Source organism: Sphaerodactylus townsendi, linkage group LG10, assembly GCF_021028975.2.
Source record: "Sphaerodactylus townsendi isolate TG3544 linkage group LG10, MPM_Stown_v2.3, whole genome shotgun sequence".
In the NCBI taxonomy this organism is placed as follows: Eukaryota; Metazoa; Chordata; class Lepidosauria; order Squamata; family Sphaerodactylidae; genus Sphaerodactylus; species Sphaerodactylus townsendi.
In genome coordinates, this window is record NC_059434.1 from 71308919 (window position 1) to 71333500 (window position 24582).

General features: G+C 41.3%; 1 protein-coding gene across 3 annotated transcripts in view; it reads right to left on the minus strand.

The window, feature by feature from the left end:
* BMPR1B (bone morphogenetic protein receptor type 1B) overlaps positions 1 to 24582 on the minus strand; it is a 221844-nt gene that overhangs the window by 81844 nt on the left and 115418 nt on the right. For all 3 annotated transcript variants that reach the window (XM_048509303.1, XM_048509302.1, XM_048509305.1), the window contains one exon: positions 4458 to 4699. In XM_048509303.1, coding sequence (XP_048365260.1) covers positions 4458 to 4530 — 73 coding nt within the window. In that variant the 5' untranslated portion in view covers positions 4531 to 4699. The remainder of the gene's footprint in view (positions 1 to 4457; positions 4700 to 24582) is intronic.

Below are 24582 nucleotides of genomic sequence, written 5' to 3' on the forward strand. Positions count from 1 at the left end.
AGAATTTAGAAGATACGCTTCCAATTTCAGTTCCAGTTCCATCTCTGTTGGCACCTAGTTTCTTGATCCTCTGTAGGATGTGGTATCGGTTTGGGAAAATTCTGTATATGTGATGCTTTTGTGTGTGTGTTCTTTTCACATCTCTGAACTTTTGCTGGGAAGTGAGCCACACTCTGGAGCTGCTTATAAGTAAGGATGGTTTGGATCATACTCTGTGCAGAAGTTTGGTGATGCAAGCTGCAGGTGCTTTTAATCTCCAAGGATCTATTAGTAAAAAATATTCCTGTGTCGCCACGGAAGTTTAGGAATAGCTTTGTTTAAGAACAGCTTTGGAGGAATTAAAATAGCTTTAAAACAAATTGTATGTATATTTCAACCACCAGATGATAGGCTGCTTCTCCCACCGTAAAAGATTCTTAATGGTTTGGCTAACCCTCAAGGGAAACAGATCTGTACTAAGATATGAACATCTGTAAGGGCGTGGAGAGATTTATGCAGGAAGCCTGCAGCGGGCTGCTGAAAGACAAACACCAACACTTTTTCTATCCAAAGGATTGGAATTTCTCTATCTTATTAAGATATTCCTCCAGGGAAACGTGAGCAAAAGTAAAACAAATACCAATGGAAGAATACCGAATCAAATCAGAGTTACAAATGAATCTAATTTTATATAATATATGCCCATATCTTGGGCCTCATGGGTTCATTCCCTGATTCCTTTCCTTGCTCACTGGAGGGAGTATTAGTTGTTAAGGCAGTGGTGGGATCCAAAAATGTTAGTAACAGGTTCCCATGGTGGTGGGATTCAAACTGTGGCGTAGCGCCAATGGGTTGGGCAGGGCACGACGGGGGCGTGGCCGGGCATTCCGGGGGCGGGGCTGTGGCAAGAACGTAGCTGCTGCGCCGGTCCTTGGGCGGGAAACGAATGCACGCAGGCGCAGGCTGCCACGCACGCTGGTGCACCTCCTGCTAGACTGCTTCAAGTTCTGCGTGCTACTGCTGAGAGGAGGGCGTAACTAAGGCAAAAATCACGTGGCAAAATCACCAATGAGTAACCCCCTCTCGGCACACACAAATAATTAGTAACCTACTCTCGGGAACCTGTGAGAACCTGCTGGATCCCACCTCTGTGTTAAGGTATCTTCCAATGAGGTAAAGTTCTGACGCTTGATGAATTTAAAATTCCCTGAGACCACAATTATTAACAGAACACTAATACTTACTTTACGCAAAATGGGGTGTTAAAAGTGTACTCTGAGAATGCTAAGATATCTGAAAAATATGTAAAAGGACAGGTGTTGCAACAGCAAAAAATATCATGAAAGCTTTTAGTGCTGTCAATAATTTAGTGGTATTCCTTTGAGTCATAACTGTGGAATTGGTTGAAAATGCTTAAGTCAACCTTGCACATTACACAGATTATTTAGGAGGTTAAAATACAAAGCATATTGCAGAGATCTGCAAATTATAATGATAAGCTTCAGGTGAGTAGCAGTGTTAATTCATAGTATGGTAGTAGCTGGGCCATGAAGAAAACTGACTGGAAGAAAGTAGATTCCTGTGAAGCATGGTGTTGGAAGAGAGTGTTCCAGATTCTGTGGATCTCCAAAAAAAAATGCAAAGCCGTGGGTTTTAGATCAAATCAAGCCTTAAATGTGCCTACAAGCTAAAATTACTGAACGCTCACATATCTTGGTCATATAATGAGAAGAGAAGTCACTGGAAAAGACAATAATTCTAAGAAAGGTTGAAAGACAGCAGGAAAAGAGGAATATCCAACAACATGAGTTGGATTGACTCTGTAAAGGAAGCCATGGCCCACAGCTTGTAAGACTTGAGCAAAGGCAGAGGATGTTTTGGAGGAGACTGATTCAATGGCACTTGACACACACAGCACCTTTAAGACCAACATAGTTTCATGGCAGTGATGAAGTGAGCTTTAACTCACAAAACCTTATGAATAAGTAATTGGCAAATGGTAGATTAAAAATGTGCACTGGGACAAAAATTCCTAACTTAGCATGTATGCTGGGGTTACCTAGTTTGGTTACATGTCTTACATTTAATCTGATCCATACTGTTGTGCCTTTAATAGCATCAAAATATATAGCTGATTAGTAGATCCAAGCCCTTATTATCAGTTCCAATCTGCAAAGTCTAATGTAGAAAACATCAGTTAGGCAGGGAAAGTCTGGATTTATTATCATGGATATGTTATGGTAGTTGCTGTGGCTTAGAGGTAAAGCAATTGATTGGCACACAGAAGGTCCCATGTTCAATTTCCAGCATTTCCAGTTAAAGGATGAGGCAGTATATGATACAAAAGACCTCTGCCTGAGAACCTGACAGGTCCCTAACAGTCTGATCCTTGATGGATCAATGGTCTGATTCAGTATCAGATACCTCCATGGGTTCATGATGCAACAGCTCCAATAAACATCCTCCCAGTAGTACTTGTATTTATTTACTTGGGCTCATTCCGCACATGCAGAATAATGCACTTTCAAACTGCTTTCAGTGCTCTTTGAAGCTGTGCGGAATGGCAAAATCCACTTGCAAACAGTTGTGAAAGTGGTTTGAAAATGCATTATTTTGCGTGTGCGGAAGGGGCCTTGGCTTCAGCCACTGGCCATGGCCAAATAATAACAAACACAAAGTAACTAAAAGCAATACATGAGAATCAAACTAAGGCATCCTAAAACATACCATTGTTATGAACTTGTTATACTATCATTCACAGTGTTCCCTATATGTTAATCAAAGTTTTTAGTGGTTTTGCAGCCTTCAAATCAAAATTGACTCTTATGACAGAAAGATGATACTATGGTAGATATAGGGCTGCAAAGCCTTTTTATCCCAAGGACTAAGGACCCAAATTCTATCATCGTTATCAACAAATATTATTGGTGGACTATTATACTGGATGATTATTGCCAATTTTTGACAGCTCTACCACTACCTGTTACAACAAGGCAATATATACATTCACCCAATAAGAACTGAAGCATCTACAGTATCAGGCCATATGGTGTGTACTAGCTTCCACAACGAACCTGGAAAAGCAGGAATATACAAAAATATTGCCTCGATGTCCATCTTTAATGTGGCACCAGAGACACCACAATGAAATTATATAGTAAACCTGTTGCCAGAAGAGGTAGAAAGTTGTGTCTTTGGCCTGTACCACTTCAGACTGCACACCACTAAGTGCTCCTTGAATCATGTGCACATAGAAAAGTAGATGTGAAGGGGAAGGGTTCTAATCTGGCCTTCTCTTTGACACACTAGTTTTCTATGTGAAGAAATGATTTTTAATGAGGGGAGGGGACATTGTGTGTGATTTTTAATGGGGGGAGGGGACATTGTGTGTGATTTATAATGAGGGGAGCGGACCCCCCATCTGAGATGTGAAGTGGTATAATCCAGACACACCTTTCCCACCTCCTACTGAGAACTAAGACACAGGCAAGTTTAACACTGATTTCAGTGGGTGTGCCTAACTGTGACTTCAGTTGCAAGAATGAGTTTGTTTTTAAAAGACAATGTTCTGAAACACAGACAAATGCTAATTTTCTTTACTCAAAGGTTAGCTAATTAGAGTCTAGTTAATATGCTTACTCTATTAGTTATCCTAAAACATAGGGGTACAAGAGTGGCACTGTTATTAAAGTCATTCATATCAAGTTCAAATTTCTCTTGCATTTCTTTCTCTGACTGCTCATTTATGCACTTTTAAAAAACGTGCCGTGCTTTCACACGTCAATTTCTTCATTTGCTTCCCCCCTTTTAAAAAAAGAACACCTTTTCAATCCTTTTAAGCAAGCAAACACAATTATGCTGACTCACATTCCTTGAGGAATCATTTGAATTCAAGTCAGTTTTTCTTGTTTCAAAAAAAATCAGGTTGTAAGAAGGGTAGCAGCTGGAAATTTTGAAATTCCCACTTTTTTCTTGTCTCTATAATCGCACTACAACACATTATGCAAATATTCTCAAGTACGCAGCAGGAACAATCATAGCTGGCCACCAAAATTTAAACGCTCTTAATATTCTGAAATGCCTGCAACAGCATTAAGAATAATCTTTTACTTGCCACCAGCACTGAAATGTTCTATGATGTTTCTGTGAATTCTGACTGGTTTGTAAAACTAATTATAAAGTAGCACAGGAACCAACACAAAAAAGGGGAGGGGGACCTTCTAGAGTAGAGTCTTCCATCCGAAGATCTCTCTGCTTCTGAATCAAGCATTCCATTCCAACGCATTCCCTAATAATGTTGAACACACACAAACTTGCTGCATCTTTCACACCAAGCGCGGGTGGCTTGCAAACTCTCAAAAGACCCAAGCCTCCATCCCAAACTTTTGCTTCCATAAGCGCAACACAGCAGTGAGATGCTACCCTCCAGCTCAGCACCCTGTCAGAGGCGCGCCGCGTAACACTTTTTATCTTCTTACCCCTGGTGTGCACGGAGAGGAGCACCAGCAAGGAAACGTGAAGCTGCCAGTTTGGTTCGTCTAGCCAGTTCATCGCAAAAGCAGCAGCAGCAGCAGAAACGGCAGGAGCGGCAGCTCTGATTTGCTTGTGGTTTCCAATCTCGTTTTTTCTCTCTGTCCCTTCCTTATTTCACTTAGCAGCCTTTTTTTCTCCCGTTGCGCCCGCCTCTCTCAGATCTCCTGGTGAGTCTCGCCGGCAAAGCCTGGAGATGAGAAAGTGAAAGACAGCCCTGTTACAAACTGTTTCTGTCACCGCAGAGCCTTCAACTGATCGCCTCGTGGGGAGGACGACAAAAGGACAGCAAGACTCCCAAGCTGGACTGGATTCCTGAGGCAGGAGCACGGACTGATCGCTGCCCACACAGGGAATTTGTGTAAACTTAGAAGCTGCAGCCAAACAGAGAGGGAGTGAGAGAGGAAGAGATTTCAGCTCCCCCCTTCTCTTTCACACTCACTGCACAAAACAAAGGCATCAGATTCTGAGAGTCCCATAATAGGAGGCACAAGAACCATTTTGGGGGGAGGGGGCCATGCATTACTATGAACACAGAAGGTGTCTTTTTTCTTCCCCAAAGAGCAACTGATTTCTAAAATGCTTTATGATTTCACTATTTTTATGTACTGGACCACAGAAAGATGTGTCGGTTACACTGCTAAGTAACTGTGCTAATAGTGAGTTTTGCCATCACAGTCAGTGTCAGACAATATGTGACATTTATAAATTAAAGCAGTTAATTCACCAAGGGATTTTCTTCTAGTCCGTAGGCACTATTAATAGGCAACCTTCCTCTGGGCTCACTTAAAGGTAATTGGGCCTGACCTGGATAGCCGCAGGCTAGCCTGATCTCAGGAGCTAAGCAGGGTCAACCCTGATTAGTATTTGGATGGGAGAGCTCCGAGGAATCCCAGAGTTGTGATGCAGAGGCAGACAACCACAAACCAACCACCTCTGAACATCTGTTGCCTTGAAAACACTACAGGTCACTATAAGTCTCTGTGACTTGATCTCTCTCTCTCTCTCTCTCACACACACAGACACACACACACACACACAGAGGTAAACCTTTGTGACTTGATCTCACACACACACACACACACACACACACACACACACACACACACACACACACACACACACACACACAGGTAATTGGGTCCAAATTTTTTATTTAAGCCTAGCCCTTCCCTCCCAGCTCTTGGTCTCATCATACATCCAATGTTATTGGTTCGAAAAAAAGGCAAAACACTATGATACCCAATAATAATTAACATAAAGAACACTTCCTTACACAAAATGGGAATACTGAATGTATCAATTCCATCACAAGAGCATTTTCATTTTGTGCCCCTTATACATGTGGCAAGAACAACGTGCATCACAGAGTCACAATTCAAAAACAGCAAAGCAGTCTAAACGTAAAACAAAGCCATGATCTCTCTACAAGGACCAGACTGATGAACTGAAGTTAATCCCAAAGCAAGCTGATGTTACGGGCAATGGAACCAAAGTACAAAAAAGGCATTAGGAGAATAGCAACCAATAGGATGGGCTGACATTTGTTGCAAACCAACACAGATGAGGTGGAGAAACAAAAAAGCAAAAGGATCAGAGAGAACTCTTTAACCTACCACATCATGATATTTGCCTGGGAATCAGACCAGATGAAATATGCAGCAAATAGAACCCAGATTCCTGTATAAGGAATTCAGCAAGACAAAAATGGAAAGAGAAGTCTACCTGGCTGTTAAAATGGCTTTGGTCCTTTAAAAGTAGATCATGGTATTGCATGTTGCCTAAAGGGAAAAAAGGGTTTCTCAAAAAATTCTACTAGGCATGCCCCAACTCTTGAATGTGCCTAGAGCACAGGACCTAGACAATCCTGGACACAGACTACTGGATTATTTCTTGAGCAGCATTTTTTTTTAAAATATCACTGTAACTTCTTGGTTCAATGTATGTCTTAGATCCTAACTCTTTCTTTTCATCAGTGCTGCCTTTCTACTGCACAGATTATATTCCTCTGTGGGACATGTTCCTTTGGTTAAAGACACTTTGTAGGCATATGACTCGAACATCTTACAATGCACAGGAAGTTCCTAGTGCTGGAAGATGTGTGACACAATAGAGTACTGATTCTACAATGGAGGACAGCACTACAGAAATCCAGTAAAGGGCTTAAGATCCCAACCTGTATGTCCAGTCACTTATTATTTGACTTGTATGTACAGTGTAGTCAGTACCATAAATCTCTTGCATGTGCTTAGTATCTCACAGTTCTGTTATTATGTAGCCACAAACCTAACCAGCGTGGTGCAGTGGCTAATAGCAGTTGGATTCTAATCTGGAGAACCAGGTTTGATTCCTCACTCCTCCACCTGAGTGGCAGAGGCTTATCTGGTGAACCAGAGGTATTTCTGCACTCCTACATTCCTGTTGGGTGACCCTGGCCTAGTCAAGTTCTTTGGAACTCTCTCAGCCCCACCTTCCTCACAAGGTGTCTGTTGTGAGGAAAGGAAGAGAAAGGAGCTTATAAGCCACCTTACAGGAGAGAAAGGTAGGATATAAATCCACACTACTATTATCACTACTACTTCGGGGAAGAGGCGGCCTAGAAATCTAAAATATAAATATAAATAAATAAATAAAATACTTACTACTACGACTACGACTATGAGTACGACGACTACAACTACTCTTTTTTCTTCTTCTTCTTCTAACCAGTGGGTCATCTGGGTCAAATGTCTATCTTCTGTGTCAACGTTTAACACCTATTGTGGTTGTCAAAGATATGGTGCTGGTGATGGAAGTAACTATTTAGCTATTCACAGTCAAACTTAATCCTGCAGTACAGCGCCCTACCTAGAAGTTAGCTAGATTTCAGCCACAGCTATATCATACAAGTACTGAACAAACTGTCCTTGCATGACCTTGTACACTTGGCAGTAAACACAAAACAACAGATCAGATTATATAAAATAAATACATATAGTCATTTCTCTTGATTGTCCTCTTTTACTAAACAGATGCCCCTCTGCATGTTTATATTGAAAATCTAATTTCTTTATGTCTTCAGCAGATTTGTGGCCCATCATAGAATGCTTTTCATCTCACAAAAGAATGGTTTTACTATAGTTCTTAATTTATCTTCAACACGTCTGCTTAGTTTCAGGGCTAATTTGAATGCTTCTCCACAAAACTCACTTGTCAACCTAAGGGGGAAAAAACACTGGTATCACTTTAAGGAAAGGAAAGTGAGGGACTCATAAGAATAGCTTAGGCCGGAAATCTACCTCTCAGGCCGTTTACAGTGCAATCATATGCACAATTACCTGGGACTAAGCCCCAGTGAATACAGTGGCACTTATTTCTAAGTGAACCTGTATTGGACTGTGATATTGTTCTAAGCTTTAAATGGCAGAGTACTACTGAAGATTGAGACACAATACTTGGGGTGAAATCATCTATGGGTAGTGGAAATTCCTTATCATAGGAGTTCTTGTACCCTGTTTCCCCAAATATAAGACATCCCTTGAAAATAAGATGTAGTAGAGGTTTTGCTGAAGTGTGAAATATAAGGCATCCCCCGAAAGTAAGACATAGCAAAGTTTTTGTTTGGAAGCATGCCCGACGAACAGAACACAGAAAAATAAGACATCCCCTGAAAATAAGACATAGCACATCTTTGGGAGCAAAAATTAATATAAGACACTGTCTTATTTTCAGGGAAACACGGTACTTCTGGTTAATGGGATTTCAATAACATGTCAAAGTCATTAAAAGAAAAGACCATGACAGAATAGAACTGTTCACATCTGAACATAAAAGCAGATGGAAAGATGCATACCATTCTGCCACAATAGCTGTAAGCATCCTTGCATTTTAGGCAAAGGAACCAAGGTTTCTGAGGTATAAGAAGTCAAAAGAATTCTGTGGGGAGGCTTGGGTTTACTTTATTTTATTTCTGTTTTCAAAGTATCGTATATTCGGCACAAGCACGGAACCAATGCTGCATACTTCCAAGTGAGTATCAAGGGGACAGTATTTGGTAACCAAAGTGTGATTCAAAATCAATAAAGCTTGAGGCTACTATGATTACACCAGCTTTGTAAGTAGACCCTCCAAGTGTTGTTTGATATAAGCAATTTCACCCATATTACATTTGCCCACCAACATAAAATACAGGCTAATACAAGCACCATTAAACTCTACATGGGGGGTCCTCCCATAAAAATCTACAAGATAATATAAATAGGAGGGGGGATCGCACTTATTTCCCCCTGTAAAGAATGACATCATTGTTTCCATGCTTGTTAATCTCATTAGTGGTGTAACTCTAGCTTTGATTTGTTTTATTGCAAATTAACCTATTATGCACTTTCTTATATCAGCAAACCACGGAATCCATTAGGTAATGAGCAAAAACAACAGCCACACATCATAGGCAAAAATAACCTCAGTGGCCAAGGAATTCTACCTCCGTCTCCTTCAAGCAAAAGCAACTGAACACTAAGCACAGGCAGCTCAGACAGACCGACATGAGTTCCATATCGAACACCATGTTTTCCCCTAAGTGCACATTAAAAAGTCAGGGAAAAGAAGAAGAATGTGAAGCCAAAATACTTTGGAAATGTTGGGAGATCATGAGCTGTCACTAGAAAGACAGATAAACTGAATAAATTGGTTCTGGTGGGTTTTCCGGGCTGTGTGGCCGTGGTTTGGTGGATCTTGTTCCTAACGTTTCGCCTGCATCTGTGGCTGGCATCTTCAGAGGTGTATCACAGAGGGAAGTCTGTGACACACTGTGTGATGTTAGGAACAAGATCCACCAGACCACGGGCACACAGCCCAGAAAACCCACCAGAACCAGTTGAATCCGGCCGTGAAAGCCTTCGACAATACAATAAACTGAATAAATGTTATCACCGCCTTTGAATCCAATACCTATCTCCACTCCTGCCATATAAACTACCAAGCAGATTGCACAAAATGTATAAGTGTCTTGTTTTGTGGGCCAGCTGCCTCTTTAATTTGCATGCATGTGTGTAAAACGCCATCAAATTGCTGCCAAGTTATGGCGACCCGAAGTATTAATGAGAAATATCCATTAACAGCCTTACTCAGGTCTCGCCAACTGAGGGCTGCGGCTTCCTTGATGGAGTCAATCCTTGGATGTGAGGGCGATCTGGCTGCGACATCTGTCACCCCATTGATCGCCAGGGTGGATTCGGCTGATCTGGCTGGCTAGGCAGGTGTCCCCTACCTCCCTCACCGCTCCATGTGCGTCCCTCCCGAAGCTGCGCACTCAGTGGAAGAGGACGACCATCCCAGATAGAAGGAGTGTACCGTTCTTCGGTCAAGGGTATGCGATAGCTGCGCTCCCCTGCTAGAACCTCCAAACAAGCTCAAGATGGAGTCAATCCCTCTCACGTTGGCTCTTCCTTTTTTCCTGCTGCTTCAACTATTCTTAACATTAGTCATTTCCAATGAGAACTGTTTACTGGGAAGGTGTCGGTTTGTGTACGTGTACATATGTATTTCTGCAGAGTTCCATGTTTCTATGACCTTGTCTGAACCGACCTGAGCATGCAGCGTTAGCATGCTCTGGATCTGTGACCTGACTGTGCATGGCATTTGCATGCTACCACTGCAAGCACGGTGCATCAGGGCTGCTTCAGGCATGAAGCTAGATTCTTGCATTCTATCACTTCTTGCATATGCATCACTTCTTGCATTCTATCACTTCTTGCATATGAATCACTTCTACACATTCTTGCATATGCATCACTTTTCAATCAAGCCACGGGGTCACAGAAATCGTTAGAGTACACATCAAAGCACCTGTGCTTAGGAACGCAACTTGACTATCTAATCCAAGTGCTGTTGGTCTCAGTGATCTGTGTGTTTGGCCAAAAAAGCATTTAACAGTGTCCCAGCCATCATCAAAGCAAATTCAGGACTTTTCTCTTTCTCTTAAAAAAAAATGAAGAACGTTGTACTTAACTGGCCATGGGCAGCCCATAGCAGAGAACTCATCTCCAACCTCCCATTGAAAAGACGAACACTTTGTTGTAAGTAAAAAAATCCCCAACCCTCCCCACCCCCACTCCACCCAGCCCAGCCGAATAAGTGGTATTCTATTCAAGGCACGTATCCCCCTCTTTTCAGTTCCACGCTGACCCCACTCCCATCTCTCCTGACCAATCCTCCAAGATGTGAAAAGGAAGGAAAAATCCCAAAACTTGTCCAAAGGAGGCAGAGGATGATTTGTTTTCCGGTTTATGGGGTATGACTGTCCCCGCTGATCTGCTTTCAGGCCTAGATTACTTGTGACAAGGGCTGACCTTATTTGAGTATTCACACATTATGCACTCATGGGGAGCAAGCAGGGAAACAAAAGTCCCTCAGATGTTCTGTGCATCAATCAAGTTCACAGCAGGGAGGCTGCCAAACTTTCCTTCCATTTAACTCAGCAGAAAAGAGGGGAGGGCAAGGCTGACTTAATAAAGTTTAAAGCTGTGCCACACTAGACTAGGGGCCCATTGTCTCTCCCCACCCCTCCCACCCCACACACACATACACACAAACCCCAACAAAAAAGTGCCTTTTCCAACAAATTCTCTCAAGTTGCCATTGGCAACAATGTCTTCATGGAACTCAGACGGGAGAAGCTGAAGGGAACAGATCAGTAGAATTCTTTTTTAAAAATCTAACACGTTTCTCTAATAAAATATTTCCCAACTGTTTCCGTGCATTTGTTTTCAGATAGCTCTTTTTTTAAAGAAATGGGTGTGGATTTTACAATTATATATACGAAAGCCAAATTGAGAATAGTGAGCTTTGCTTCAAGTAAACATATATATAATTGGCATACACAACTGCAAAGTTCAATCAATTAATGATACCACAAGTCATTAATGGATAACATGTGCTTTATCCATCACACATTTTAAACGGTCGAAGGAATTCCTTATATAAACCATCTACTTTGCTCTTCAGAATATTCCCCAATCTACTTTGGCTCTCATCTATGATTTTGTGTGACTTACATTGCATACCCTGGGACAGTTATAGGCAGACAATTACAGGCAGACATACTTGATACTTCTGCAGACTTGCCATGCAAAATCAGAGGATGGGGAAATGTAAAAGGAATTTGCTCTCAACCTAGAATGGCTCTTGGTTATTGCTTTGAGGGGTTGATTCCACTGGCTTCTTTAGAGTTCCCAAAATATTTGCAAATGATGACTATCTCAACAATCAAACTGTGGTATGCCAGGGGAAGAGCCTGCCGTCAAGTGTGATTGAGAAAGTGAGAACACACACACACAGGTGACAGCAGAGGGGAAGGGCCTAAGAACCAAGTGGTTAGACTAGTCCAGATCCTACTGGACTAGGATCTGGGAAACCCAGGTTCTAACCTCCATTCCATTAAGGAACCTTTCTTGGTGACTTTGGGTTCATCAGCTGCTCTCAGGCTAATCTACATCACAGTGTATTGTCGAAGGCTTTCACAGCCGGATTCAACTGGTTGTGGTGGGTTTTCCAAGCTGTGTGGCCGTGGTCTGGTGGATCTTGTTCCTAACGTTTCGCCTGCATCTGTGGCTGGCATCTTCAGAGGTGTATCACAGGTGTATCACACAGACTTCCCTCTGTGATACACCTCTGAAGATGCCAGCCATAGATGCTGGTGAAACGTTAGGAACAAGATCCACCAGACCACGGCCACACAGTCCAGAAAACCCACCAGAACCAACTATATCACAGTGGGTTTTTTGTAAGGTTAAAACAGAGCACAGGAGAACAACAAATGCTGCCTGAGCTTCTTGGAGAAAAGCAAGATAAAAATGTTCTTTAAACCTAAAAAAATAAAATAGAGAGTCCTATGGTAGAAGGGGAGAAAGTAGAAGGACAGTCATGGTTATCAATTAAAAAAGGAAATTTGCCTTTTTGCTACTGCTTCCATTTGTAAATATATGTGTAATTCTTCCAGTAGGGGACATAAAGAGAAACCATATTTGGGTTTGTGATGTTTGGATTTGGAGGGACAGGGGACCATCAAGTCACAGCTGGTTTTCAAGACAAGAAACATTCAAAGGTGGTTTGCCTACTTTTGCATTACGCTCCTGGCATTCCTTGGAAGTCTCTTACCCAAACACTAGGCAAGTTCAAGGGTGAAGGTGTATGACTGGCCCAAGATCACCTGGCATGTTTCCATAGCATTTCCCACATCCTAGTACAACACGTTAACCACAACATTTTGGCTCTCTTATGATTGGATCAATTCTCCAGGGTTCCCAACAAGCACTCCCTTCCCCAGCTGATTTTCTCCTATAAATGCCCTTTTACCTTGACACTGATCAGCAAATACAAAGAAGTAAGGGGCCTCAGTCATCAGAATACTGGTGGAAGGACTGACAAGGGCCTTTAAAGGATCATTACTGACTATATGAAAAACACATTTAATCAACAGTCATCAAAACTCAGAAGACCAGATTGCTGACTAATCGACTAAAGGTTTCCCATTGTAGTAAAGGGTTTAAAGAACAAGACCCATCACTCCCTTCGTCACTAGTTGGCAATGTATGGGGCTCCTGGCCAGGTTGGGACTGTGTGGTAGCACTGATTAAACAAATCTCAACTTTCAGGGGCTGAAGAGTGTATTTGTGTAATTACAGTAACTCTATCTCAGGCTCTAAGGAATAGAACTAGCATGCATAGCCAGAAGTGGACCAACATTTTCCCAGAGGTCATTGCAGGAAGGCCACCAGTAGAATGGGTTTTGGAGTTATGTAGCATTTTTCATAACTAAAACCCTGCTGGCTATCATGCTTTCATTATCATAAGGACTCACCATGAGTGGCTAGAATTTAGCTAATGACAGTGATTTAGGAATAAAGAAGAGATACAGGCTACATTAAGCAGTTGGGGTTTAAAAGGGAAACACTTTGAGAGTTCCTATTTCCTAAAAAAATTTCGTATCTGCAAACTTTGTTGTTTCACTAGATTATTAATAGAGGTACAAAGTTTTATTAGATGAATTGAATAAGGAAAAATCTTTGCTCCAGTATCCACAATTCTTTGAACAGTTGGCAAATTGAAAGGAGGGCATTTTTTAAAAATCTGGACCCCCTACTAACTGATTTTGCACTTCATTTTTTTCCTCCAAAAGATTTAATCATTAATTATGGAACAATTAACCCAATCGGAAAAAATGACAGGCGTAAAACAGTCTTCTAACATTTGCAATAAGTCAAACGTGGTATGTGGGAAAAGAATTAAGCGAAAAATGAAGCAGGGTTCCTTGACCATTAAAAACACCCCCTGTCCAAAAAAAAATTCTAAAACCTGATGAATCTATCTAATTAGTAAATGCAACTGAAGCTGACATGGGCTCAAGATCAAATTTAGTTAACCTGAACTCAAGAGTGGGGCTGTATTAATTGCTAATACTGTCTTCTGATTACCAAAAGATAACCTCTTATTATGGAAGTGAAAAGATTCAGTTGGTATGCAGAATACAACCCACAGCTTCCCATTCTTGGTCCACAGCCATGAGATCTAGACTTTGAGTGAAAGCTTGAAGAAAGAAGTTCAAAAAGCAGCAGTTGGCACACCACTACAAAAATTCACCCCCCAAAGGAATTCTGATTATTTTGCTGTGATCCTTGCCAAAATAATCTGGCTTCTGAATTGGGCCTGGAGTGAATCAGACACCTAAGCTACAAGATGCACTAAGTGACAAGAAGCAGCTGCTATAAATCTCTTCTCTAGACAGCTCTTTCGAGGCAACAGAGGTTTTATATTACGTTTGGTTACCCATGGGCAAAGTTATGCGGAATCCACAAACCCACAATTAATGGATGCAAAATTTGGCAATACCGGCAACTAGGCTGGATCCAGCAAGTTCATTTTTTTCACTCAATTTAATTTAATTCCTTCCTTATTATAGCCCCCACCCCCCTCTCACAGCGGTTTTGTTTATATCGGTTGATTGATCCACAGCATAGCCTTTTTGGTGGTCAAAGGAGACCCTCTACTCCATCCTTCTCTATTGGGAATCCTAGTTGGATTCAAACCATTTCTTAAAAGAATATTTTATTCCTAAATGATACACAGACAGACAAATAAGCTTGCAGTCAACAGTTATCAAAATCTTGGGTGCTGGTACAAGATTACGAATAAAAGTTCTTACAGTCAGGGCTCAACATCTTTGCCCACACACCCCTCCCCAGCTGAGCAGAAGCAGAATGGTTCAATTTTCTTTTAAAATGTGTTTCACCTTCATATTCGATACAGGTCAGAGAATTCAGATTTACTGTATATTGTGGGTTTACCAGGCTGTGTTGTTGTGGTTTTTGAACTAAATGTTTTGTCCGCATCTATGGCTGGCCTCTTCAGAGGGTCAAGATGCCAGAAAGACATGTGGGCGAAACGAGTAGTGCAAAAACTTCCAGATCACAGAAACCCAGCCCAGAAAACCCACAACTGCCAGTTGATTCCAGCCATAAAAACCTTTGACAATACAATTCATATTTATTTAGCTCAAAAGATCATGTAATATGTTTTAAGACACAGTATTCTCAATACTAGCAGTAATTGCAGCAGTGGCGTAGGAGGTTAAGAGCTTGTGTATCTAATCTGGAGGAACCGGGTTTGATTCCCAGCTCTGCCGCTTGAGCTGTGGAGGCTTATCTGGGGAATTCAGATTAGCCTGTGCACTCCCACACACGCCAGCTGGGTGACCTTGGGCTAGTCACAGCTCTTCGGAGCTCTCTCAGTCCCACCCAGCTCACAGGGTGTTTGTTGTGAGGGGGGAAGGGCAAGGAGATTGTGAGCCCCTTTGAGTCTCCTACAGGAGAGAAAGGGGGGATATAAATCCAAACTCCTCCTCCTCCTCCTCCTCCTCCTCCTCCTCATTATTGCTGGCCTTCAGAAGTCACCCTTTTACAGAAAAACCAATTTGTACTGAAGGCAACTCACACTAACCAGCATTACATTATCCCAGGTCTTTTATCACTATTTTTCTAATACTTTACCATGGGTTTACCATGGCCTTGTTAAGCTCATAGACTACAAACCATTTTTTTCCATCACAGACACACCTCCAGCATCAATGGAGATAATTTCACCACATGTGCTACAGATGAGCAGCATAATGTCACTCCTGTGTGATGCATGTTCTTCACAGCATCCATTCCATACACAATGCCTCTCTGCTATAGAAAGACATGGCAGATTAACAGGGTAATGAAAAGCAATGCGGCACTCTCCACCTGTAAATCTGTCCTGCTGTTTAATAATCCTGTGAGGGTTTTTCCTCCCTTTTCATCTGGAATTGAAGAACTATATGGTATTCTAGCTAAGGGGGACCTCTGTATCCATTCAGAATAAAAAATATGGCCAGCTATCAGTTTTTCAGATTTCACTGGTAGGGTGCATCAACTAAGACAAGAAGAATAATGCCCATTATAAATGTACAGGAGGAAAACAGTTGACAGCGCAGTTACTGTATGATTAATTGTAAATGTGCCTTCAGAAATTTATTTTTGGCTATTGTGGGTTTCTCAGGCTGTGTGGCCAAACTCTGGTAGTTTTTGCTCCAAACATTTCACCCTTATCTACGGCTGGCATCTTCAGAGGCATATCACAGTGACATCAGTTCCTCTCCTTGGCACAATTAGGAGCAAAAACTACCAGACCATGGCCACATAGTCCAGAAAAACCACAAAAGCCCAATTATTCCAGCTGTAAAAGTCTTCGCCAATACGTTATTTTTATTTACAAAATTTATACCCCAACTTTCTTCCCTTCATAAAGGCCACCGAGACCAAAAGAGAAATCATTTATTTCAGCAGCAAATACTGCCATGAATGCACAAATATGTGAAGAGTTTGACACACTTTGTAGCAGAGGATGACAATTAGCACAGAATCCTGAAAATGGCTGCTTAATAATGTTTCAACAATGGGTGGATGACCATACTGGCATGGTAAAAGATGTTATTGGGAAGGGGCTATGGATCAGTGGTACAGCATCTGCTTGGAATGCATAAGATTCCAGGTTAAATTCTCAGCATTTCCAGCTAAAAACATCAGGTAATACTGAAGATTTGCTGCCAGTCTAAGTAGACAAGACTGATGGGATCAACAGTTTGATTCAGTATAGGGCAGTTTTGTGGGGGGGGGGGATGGGGGGGGGTCAGTTCTTCAGGGTATGGAATTTCTGTGACCTGTCTGACTTCTGACACCTCTCTTATGGCTGACTCCATGCAAAGGTTACACAGTGTTGTAGATTCCTGGGGCAGACAGAACCATCTTTCTCAATGAGAGAGACCTTCAAATTCAAGCAGCAACTAACAGGGCAACTAAGTCGTCTAAGTGGACTAAAATATGAACATTAAAAACATGCGGGCAATATATGAAGACAGGCGTGTGCCTTTTCCCTTGTACAGACTTCCACACAGCTGGTTTCCCAAATGTGGAGGGTTTTTTTTTAATTAGTGCTTTAACAATGTTGTATCAATATACTGTTACTAGCAATAAAGCCAATTTGTGGGGGGAAATACAGTGAACTCTAGGACACAGGGTCTGCTGTTGGCGGTTCACACTGAGTTCATTTGCTGGCTCAGTTGGTGGGAGGAAAGGGGGTTGCTTCTTTGACACTGGCACTGCCTTGGGTGATTAGGAAAGGAAACCTAAGGGGATTGGCCCAGTTGAGCACATCTTTCTTCTCCTCAGTTGCCACTTGGGTCACTCCTCTGCCGGCAGTAGTTAAATGAGATGATGCTCATGCCACCGGCCTCCCTCCTTTTCCCAAGCATGAGCATGCACACTTTTCTTCTCTCTTCCTCAACTCTTCTCCCAACAGCATCTTTTTTTCTCTGGCTGATTCCGCACGGACCAAAAACAGCAGTGTGAAAACGTTGTGAAAACGGTATAAACCCTTTTACACCATTTTCACACCATTTTCACTCTGCTGTTTTTGCCCCATGCGGAATCAGCCTCTCTCTGGAGCTACTCACCAACCCCCCAGTCCAGCTTCAGCTTAAACCCATCACCACTCTTTGGCAGGAGGAGCCACTGATCCTGCCAGAGAGATCAAAGGGAGGAAGAGAAGGAGGGGAAGAAGACCCCCCCTCACACATACAGAATGGGTAAGGTGGGCTGCCCTGGCTCAGCCTATCAGCAGTTTCCACACGGAATAGGCCCTGGAGCTTCACCAGTCGCAAAAGAGTTTACAGACTTCTGCTTGTGCACCTGTGCAGCTCTGTGCAGCAGTGGCATAGTGGTTAAGAGCAGGTGCACTCTAATCTGGAGAACCGGGTTTGATTCCCAGCTCTGCCACTTGAGCTGTGGAGGCTTATCTGGGGAACTAGATTAGCCTGTGCACTCCAACACATGCCAGCTGGATGACCTTGGGCTAGTCACAGCTTTTTGGAGCTCTCTCAATCCTACCCACATCACAGGGTGTTTGTTGTGGGGGGGGGGGGAGGGCAAAGAGATTGTAAGCCCATTTGAGTCTCTTTACAGGAGAGAAAGGTGGGGGGGGGTATAAATCCAAACTCTTCTTCTCTAAAAAGTGAATTATTGCCAATACGATTGCCAATTGCAAATTTAAATTGAGACACTAAAATATGCATCAGCTTCCACGTTAAAAAAGTGGGAAAAATATCTACGCCATTTTGTTACAGATATATGCTTTTTATCCTATGAAATACACAAAATATGCAATACGCAATTTTCTTACAAACACTACAGCTAACAACTCTTAACATTCATTAAAATTCAAGAACATTTGTAAACATTCCCTCATTTTAAGACAGGCTCATTTCCCTATTCTCCCACCCTATTTTTGTATAGACTTTTTCTTTGCTATAATTCAGTTTTGTTTGTATCCCTGAACCACACATCCATCTTTTAAATAGTTCTGTTATTGTTCTGCATTGCAATCTTTCATCCAAAAGTCCTCATTTTCTGCCAAATTTATTCTGCACACTTCCTACAGAAATATAAATTCAAAGATATCTGGAAACTGACAGAAGATTATCTCTTATTGCCTCCCAAATGTTTTCATAAGATTGAATACCATATTTTACACCAACTTGTACATATGTATAGGAAGTCAAACACATAAAACTGTACAGAAAAGCAAGCCATGTTTTGATAGTGACAAATATGCTCAATAAATCAACCGTAATTCTTTTACATTTCCTTAATTCATCATATTTCAGCTTTATTCTAACAGCCTATTGTACTGGCAGTGCAATCTTATGCAGAGTTACTCCACTCTAAATTACTGAAATGGATGGGCTTAGACTGGAGTAACTCTCCTTAGGATTGTATGGATATGTATGCGAACAAATCTCTTTTCAGTCAAAATATAACTTCAGCCTGTTTTATTCAAATATATAAAGTTAGGGAGATACAGTTTGAAAGACATCAGTAAAAATCAGATATGAAATTGGGAAGATACACCGTAATCCCAAATTTCTGCATATCCCTACACCAGTTGGAAGTCTTATTTAATGGGCTTTTCTTTTCTTCTTTTTGATTTCTAGATGTATAGGTCCATCGTTTCCTATAGGGGAATAAGGGATTTTTCCTGGGACCTTAAGCTGGTGCGTTTAGAGCAAACAGCATCATATTTTCAGAGAACCAAGTCCCTTCCTCTCCCTGTAGTGGCATTCTAAGCCAATATGGGCTGTTCTTTCCTTTTAATAGCCACCAGTCCCCACAGCTGCTGTGTGGCTGTTGGTGAACCCAACTTTGGTCTGGAGAACCGAGACCCAACTCTTTAAACATCTCCACATCTAGTGGTTCTGGTGGGTTTCCCGGGCTGTGTGGCCGTGGTCTGGTGGATCTTGTTCCTAACATTTCGGATGCATCTGTGGCTGGCATCGTCATAGGTATATCACAGAGAAAAGTCTGTTTCACACTGACTTTTCTCCACATCTAGTTTGGTCCTGAGTTGATGTAGGGAAAGGAAGCGACACAATGGTCTTAATGAATTTCATCGTAGGCCCTACCTCCACAGAGTTTTACAGTTGCAGTGAGTTTGCAGTACAAGTTCTGGGTCATAACCTGATGGATCACTGTACTGATTGAAATCCAAGTCCTGGGGGACATGATGCAATTCTGCAGGACCTGTAAGACACAGCTGTTCCACCAGGCATAAGGCTACAACAGCTATGGTAGGTCCTATGCCAGTGGTGGCGAACCTTTGGCACTCCAGATGTTATAGACTACAATTCCCATCAGCCCCTGCCAGCATGGCCAATTGGTCATGCTGGCAGGGGCTGATGGGAATTGTAGTCCATAACATCTGGAGTGCCAAAGGTTCGCCACCACGGTCCTATGCTCACCTCCCCTTCTGTAATCTTTTAAAACCCCTTTTCCCTTCAGGAGATACAAACAAGCCTTATTCAGAGGAGATAGAAACATTTTAATGAACTTCACCATCTAGTTGAGAAGATGTTAGTATGGGCAGATTTGTAATTTTTTTTTAATACACAAGCACGCACATATATATATATATATGTACACACACACACACACACGTACGTAGTTTTTACTGTTTATAAATTTGGTAGCTTCCCTGAGCCCATAAAAGAAAAGGGGGGATATAAAATTAATGAAATAATAATAATTAAAATAAAATAATAATAAATAATGATGATGATGACCTAAGAAACAGCAACAATTTTCACAAAGAACTTGGTAAATGCAAATATCTGATAAAACTTCTACAGATTAGGGATAACTTTTACAAAAAGGCCACTCATGTTTAAGCTTGAACTTCACTATCTCTTAGCTACTGCATATTGTTTTTATTCCCTTTCATTCTGCCACTTATCTTCCGTTACACGACACAGCTGCCACATGCCGATTAAAAAATAATAATAATGTGCATGTGAACTAACAGTACCTGATAATCTCATTAAAGCCTTTCTAACACTTTCTAGTTCATACAGGATTTTCCTCTACCCAGGTGAAGGCTGCCTACAAGGATTGTTTAAACAAACTTCTAGGAAATGAAATTTTTTTTTAAAAAAACTTACCCAGCAAAGAATTGCACTGACTAACATAGTGCAGAGAAATAGGGTTTAGCAGAAAGTGTGAAACTAAAACAAACACTGTGAAGCATATGTTCTCTGCCTGGCCTCAGCTGTAACATACCACCGAATAAGGCTTGTTATCTTTGGTCACTACAAAAACATATCAAACACCCAAGTTACAATTCATTTCTTTTGCAACAAGGATGATTTCTCGTTATCATTCAACATGTATTAGTTCTCCCTTTAACAATCCAGTTTCTAGTCTGTACAATTATTTTGCTAACCGAGATATAAGGATATTTATTTCCTCTACCCTTTTAGTACTTATTTATATATAGGATGGGAAGTATAATGTATTGGTGATTGAGGACAGAAAACAGGGACTGGTATTTCTTTTGGACTGCATAATCCAGTAAATCATAATAATTGTAGTTATGCCCAGAAGAACAAGGGTACCTTTTATCAGACCAAACAATATTAATAATTTTAGAAAGACACAAGTGTAAAAATACAGTTAACTCAGGCATCTATAGTCACACATGCACAATTAAGAACCAAAGTCAAAGCAAGTCTCAGTAAATCTTCAGTCCTGTTGTGCTTTTTAAGTTTTTAAAGAAAGTACACGCAAATGTAACATTCTGAGTGTCCAAAAGAAATCATGAAAGTGAGGTCCTTGATTTTAGTATGAATTCATATCAACTCTTAAATTGTGTTGTTTTGTTCATGAGTTATGATCATACACAAGTGATCAGCTGGTTAGAAGAAAAGCCACCATATTGATGGCATGTGTTAAACCACAGATCAACAGCTCTTCTAACAGTGTGTAGAAGACTATAAGCATCTAATTGACCACAGAGAAGATACTCATCTCTGAAACTGAACAGGTATAATCTTGCTAAGCACCTGCAACCAAGGTGAACAATGCAATCCTATGAGCATATTCATGCAATGTTTAAAGTTTTCTGGTAAACAAATTTCTTTAATCCATTCATAATGTCATGATCTTCCAGATCATGTAAGATTATTTTGGACAATTTTTCTATCTAGAAGATATTACAGATGCTTCATGTTGAAGTTCTCAAAACTGTGCATTGGTGTTTGCAGAAATAACATTCCTCTTCTTCCCAGCAAAAATGTTATAAAATAAACATACAGAGTTAAGAAAAACAACTTAGTCCCATTGTTCCTTTGCAAATATATGTATACAGAATCAACCCCTTATCTCTTCTTACCTGCTAAGTTTCAAGAAGTTCAATGAAGGGAAGATTGTTTGAAGTGGAGCAGATCTTACCACAAGGAGCTGAGGGTGAGGAGGGAAGAGCCAAGCAGTAAAAATGAAAGTGAAACCTTTTGAGCAGACTATTCCACAAGTCTTGGGATCTCTATGTCTATAGCCTGAGGTTTATTGTATTAATCTTTCCCTGGAGGAGAAAATCTATAAAAGCAGCAGGCCATAAAAGAGACTCAGTTTGAAAATATTTTAATGTTCCCAATGTTAAGACAGGCATGCATGCAAAATCCAAGCACTGCAACGAAGAAATGCAAGGTCTGGTGGGACAAATGAAACTGGAGATAGATAATTATGAAATTATTGCAAAGTGAACTATGTATTTTCTAGTAGAATAACCAAATCACTATTTTTATATAACTATAAAACTAATCTGAAAAGTTATTATTCTAAAAATGAAACCTGCATCCTAATGTAAATATTAAGATTATGCCAGCAAGAATGAGTCTTTATGTGGAAAGCCCTAACTTAAATCAAATCCACCCTGAAATAAATCAGTAATTTTTCCCCTTTAAAAATCAGACATGGCTGGCTAATTTTGATCACAGAAACTGGATCATAGGACAAGCAGAAAGGTGGTGTGCACTGGCACCTTATAGCCTTCAAAGACCATTAACCAATGTACTTGGAAGGGAATACCCCTTAGGGTTCCACAGTTCAGCTTCTCATCTGTAGCATCATTTCCCCTATCTGAAATAGTCTCAAGAAACTACTATGCCTTCTTAGGACAACTATAAAATTAATGATGCAGGAAGACCTGTAGTGTTGCTACTAATTGTACCAGCTCTTAAGAAGATCTTTCCTCCAAGCGCACTTCATTCTGAGCAGAGTCCAAAGTAAAATCCTCACCCAACTTTCATTCTATGAAAGCCACCCACTGAAGAATATTTGGAAGCTCAAAAGTAGAGACTGTTGAAGGTTTTCCAGGCTATATGGCCAAGGTTCAACAGTTTTTGTTCCTAACATTTCACTCATCTATGGCTGGCATCTTCAGAGGAATGTCATGGCAAGATACGTTTCTCTCTCTGGCACATCTCACCGTGGCATGCCTCTGAAGATGCGAGCCATAGATGTGGGCTAAACGCTAGGAGCAAAATCTACTACACAGCCAGTGGTGGGATCCAAAAATTTTAGTAACAGGTTCCCTTGGTGGTGAGATTCAAACAGTGGCGTAGTGCCAGTGGGGCTGGGTGGGGCACGACAGGGGCATGGTCGGGCATTCCGGGGGCAGGGCATTCATAATTTCTCTGTTACTGTAAAAAACTCTTACTGTAAAAAAAAGTTCCTAATTTCCAGCTGGTATCTTTCTGTCCATAATTTAAACTCATTATAGCAAGTCCTATCGTCTACGGCCAACAGAAACAACTACTTCTCCTCTAATTGACTGCCTGTCAAATACCAAATACTTAATTTTGTTTCTAGAAATCAAAAGAAGGATACTTTCCTTAAACAAGGAACTTTTCCATATTTCTAAAACATGTTTTTAAAACAGCCCAACAGGGAGAATTATCCTGTTTTCTACCTTCGTTAACCAGCCACATAGGAAACAACAGGACTTTATGATTTTTGGACCTAATGGAATTTCTAACGGAAAAGCAGACCCAATTAGTAACCCCCTCTCGGCACACACAAATAATTAGTAACCCACTCTCTGGAACTGATGAGAACCTGCTGGATCCCACCTCTGTACACAGCCTGGAAAACCCGTACAGTCAGTCTATGCTGGCCATGAAAGCCATCGACAATACGCCAAAAGTGGAGATTGAAAGCAATGTCATAGCAAATCCTTCTCCAGTTGCCAAATGTATTAACAGCCCCTTCCTGAAAAAGTTCGGAGTATATGGGGTATCCCTCCGCCCCAAGAAATAATCAAATGATTGCCAACAGTGTCAAGCATAAACACAGCCATGGCTACAGGCAGCACACAGATGACCAGTTCAAGTTTGAGGGTTCACCGCACATAGCCATCAGTAAATACCCCCTGACAGCTTTCACAGTATAATGAAGCTTGCAGCAGCTCAGGCGGGCAATTGACACAATACAGGACCTTAAAGCGTCTAACTTTAAAGCATTTTCAGCTAACGACTTGTCTTCTAACTCAGCTCCGGCGACGTCTTTCAAAAGGACTGCTTTTTTCAGAATCCTGAGAGGTTTTAATTAGTGGGTGCTTTTGTCCTCTTTGGAAAGGCATGGCAACGTGTTCTGCAAATTAATAAAAATAACTTCAACAGAGCATGTTTAATGGCCATTCCAATTAGCAATGCATTTTTTCATATTCGAAACCTGTAAGAGGGACCACCTCCCATGGAAATAATGGCATAATGGGTTTTAAAATATTTTCATTTTTATTCTGTAAGGCAATCATAAAAGTGGGGTTATTTTTTTAGCTTCACTTTTTGCTGCACTCTGGATGGGTCACGAGGAACCAGAGGCATAGGTAGTGGCGACTGATGTAACGTGATCCTTGCCGCTTATTCCCCATCTGGAGGCAATATGTTCTATTGGCTATTGCTTCAATAGGGACAGCTCCTCTCAAGCATCATCGTCTCACCCATCAATAACATTTTTAACTTGCACCCTTCCTCCAAGGAGCTCCGGGTTAGCTTACAAGAATTCTCCTCTCCATTTTATCCTTGCAACAGTCCCATGCGGTAAGAGAGAGAGAGAGAGCCACCATCCTAACGCCACACAGCAAACATCACAGCTGAGTGGAAATTTGAGACCTAATTCCCCCTGGCCCTAG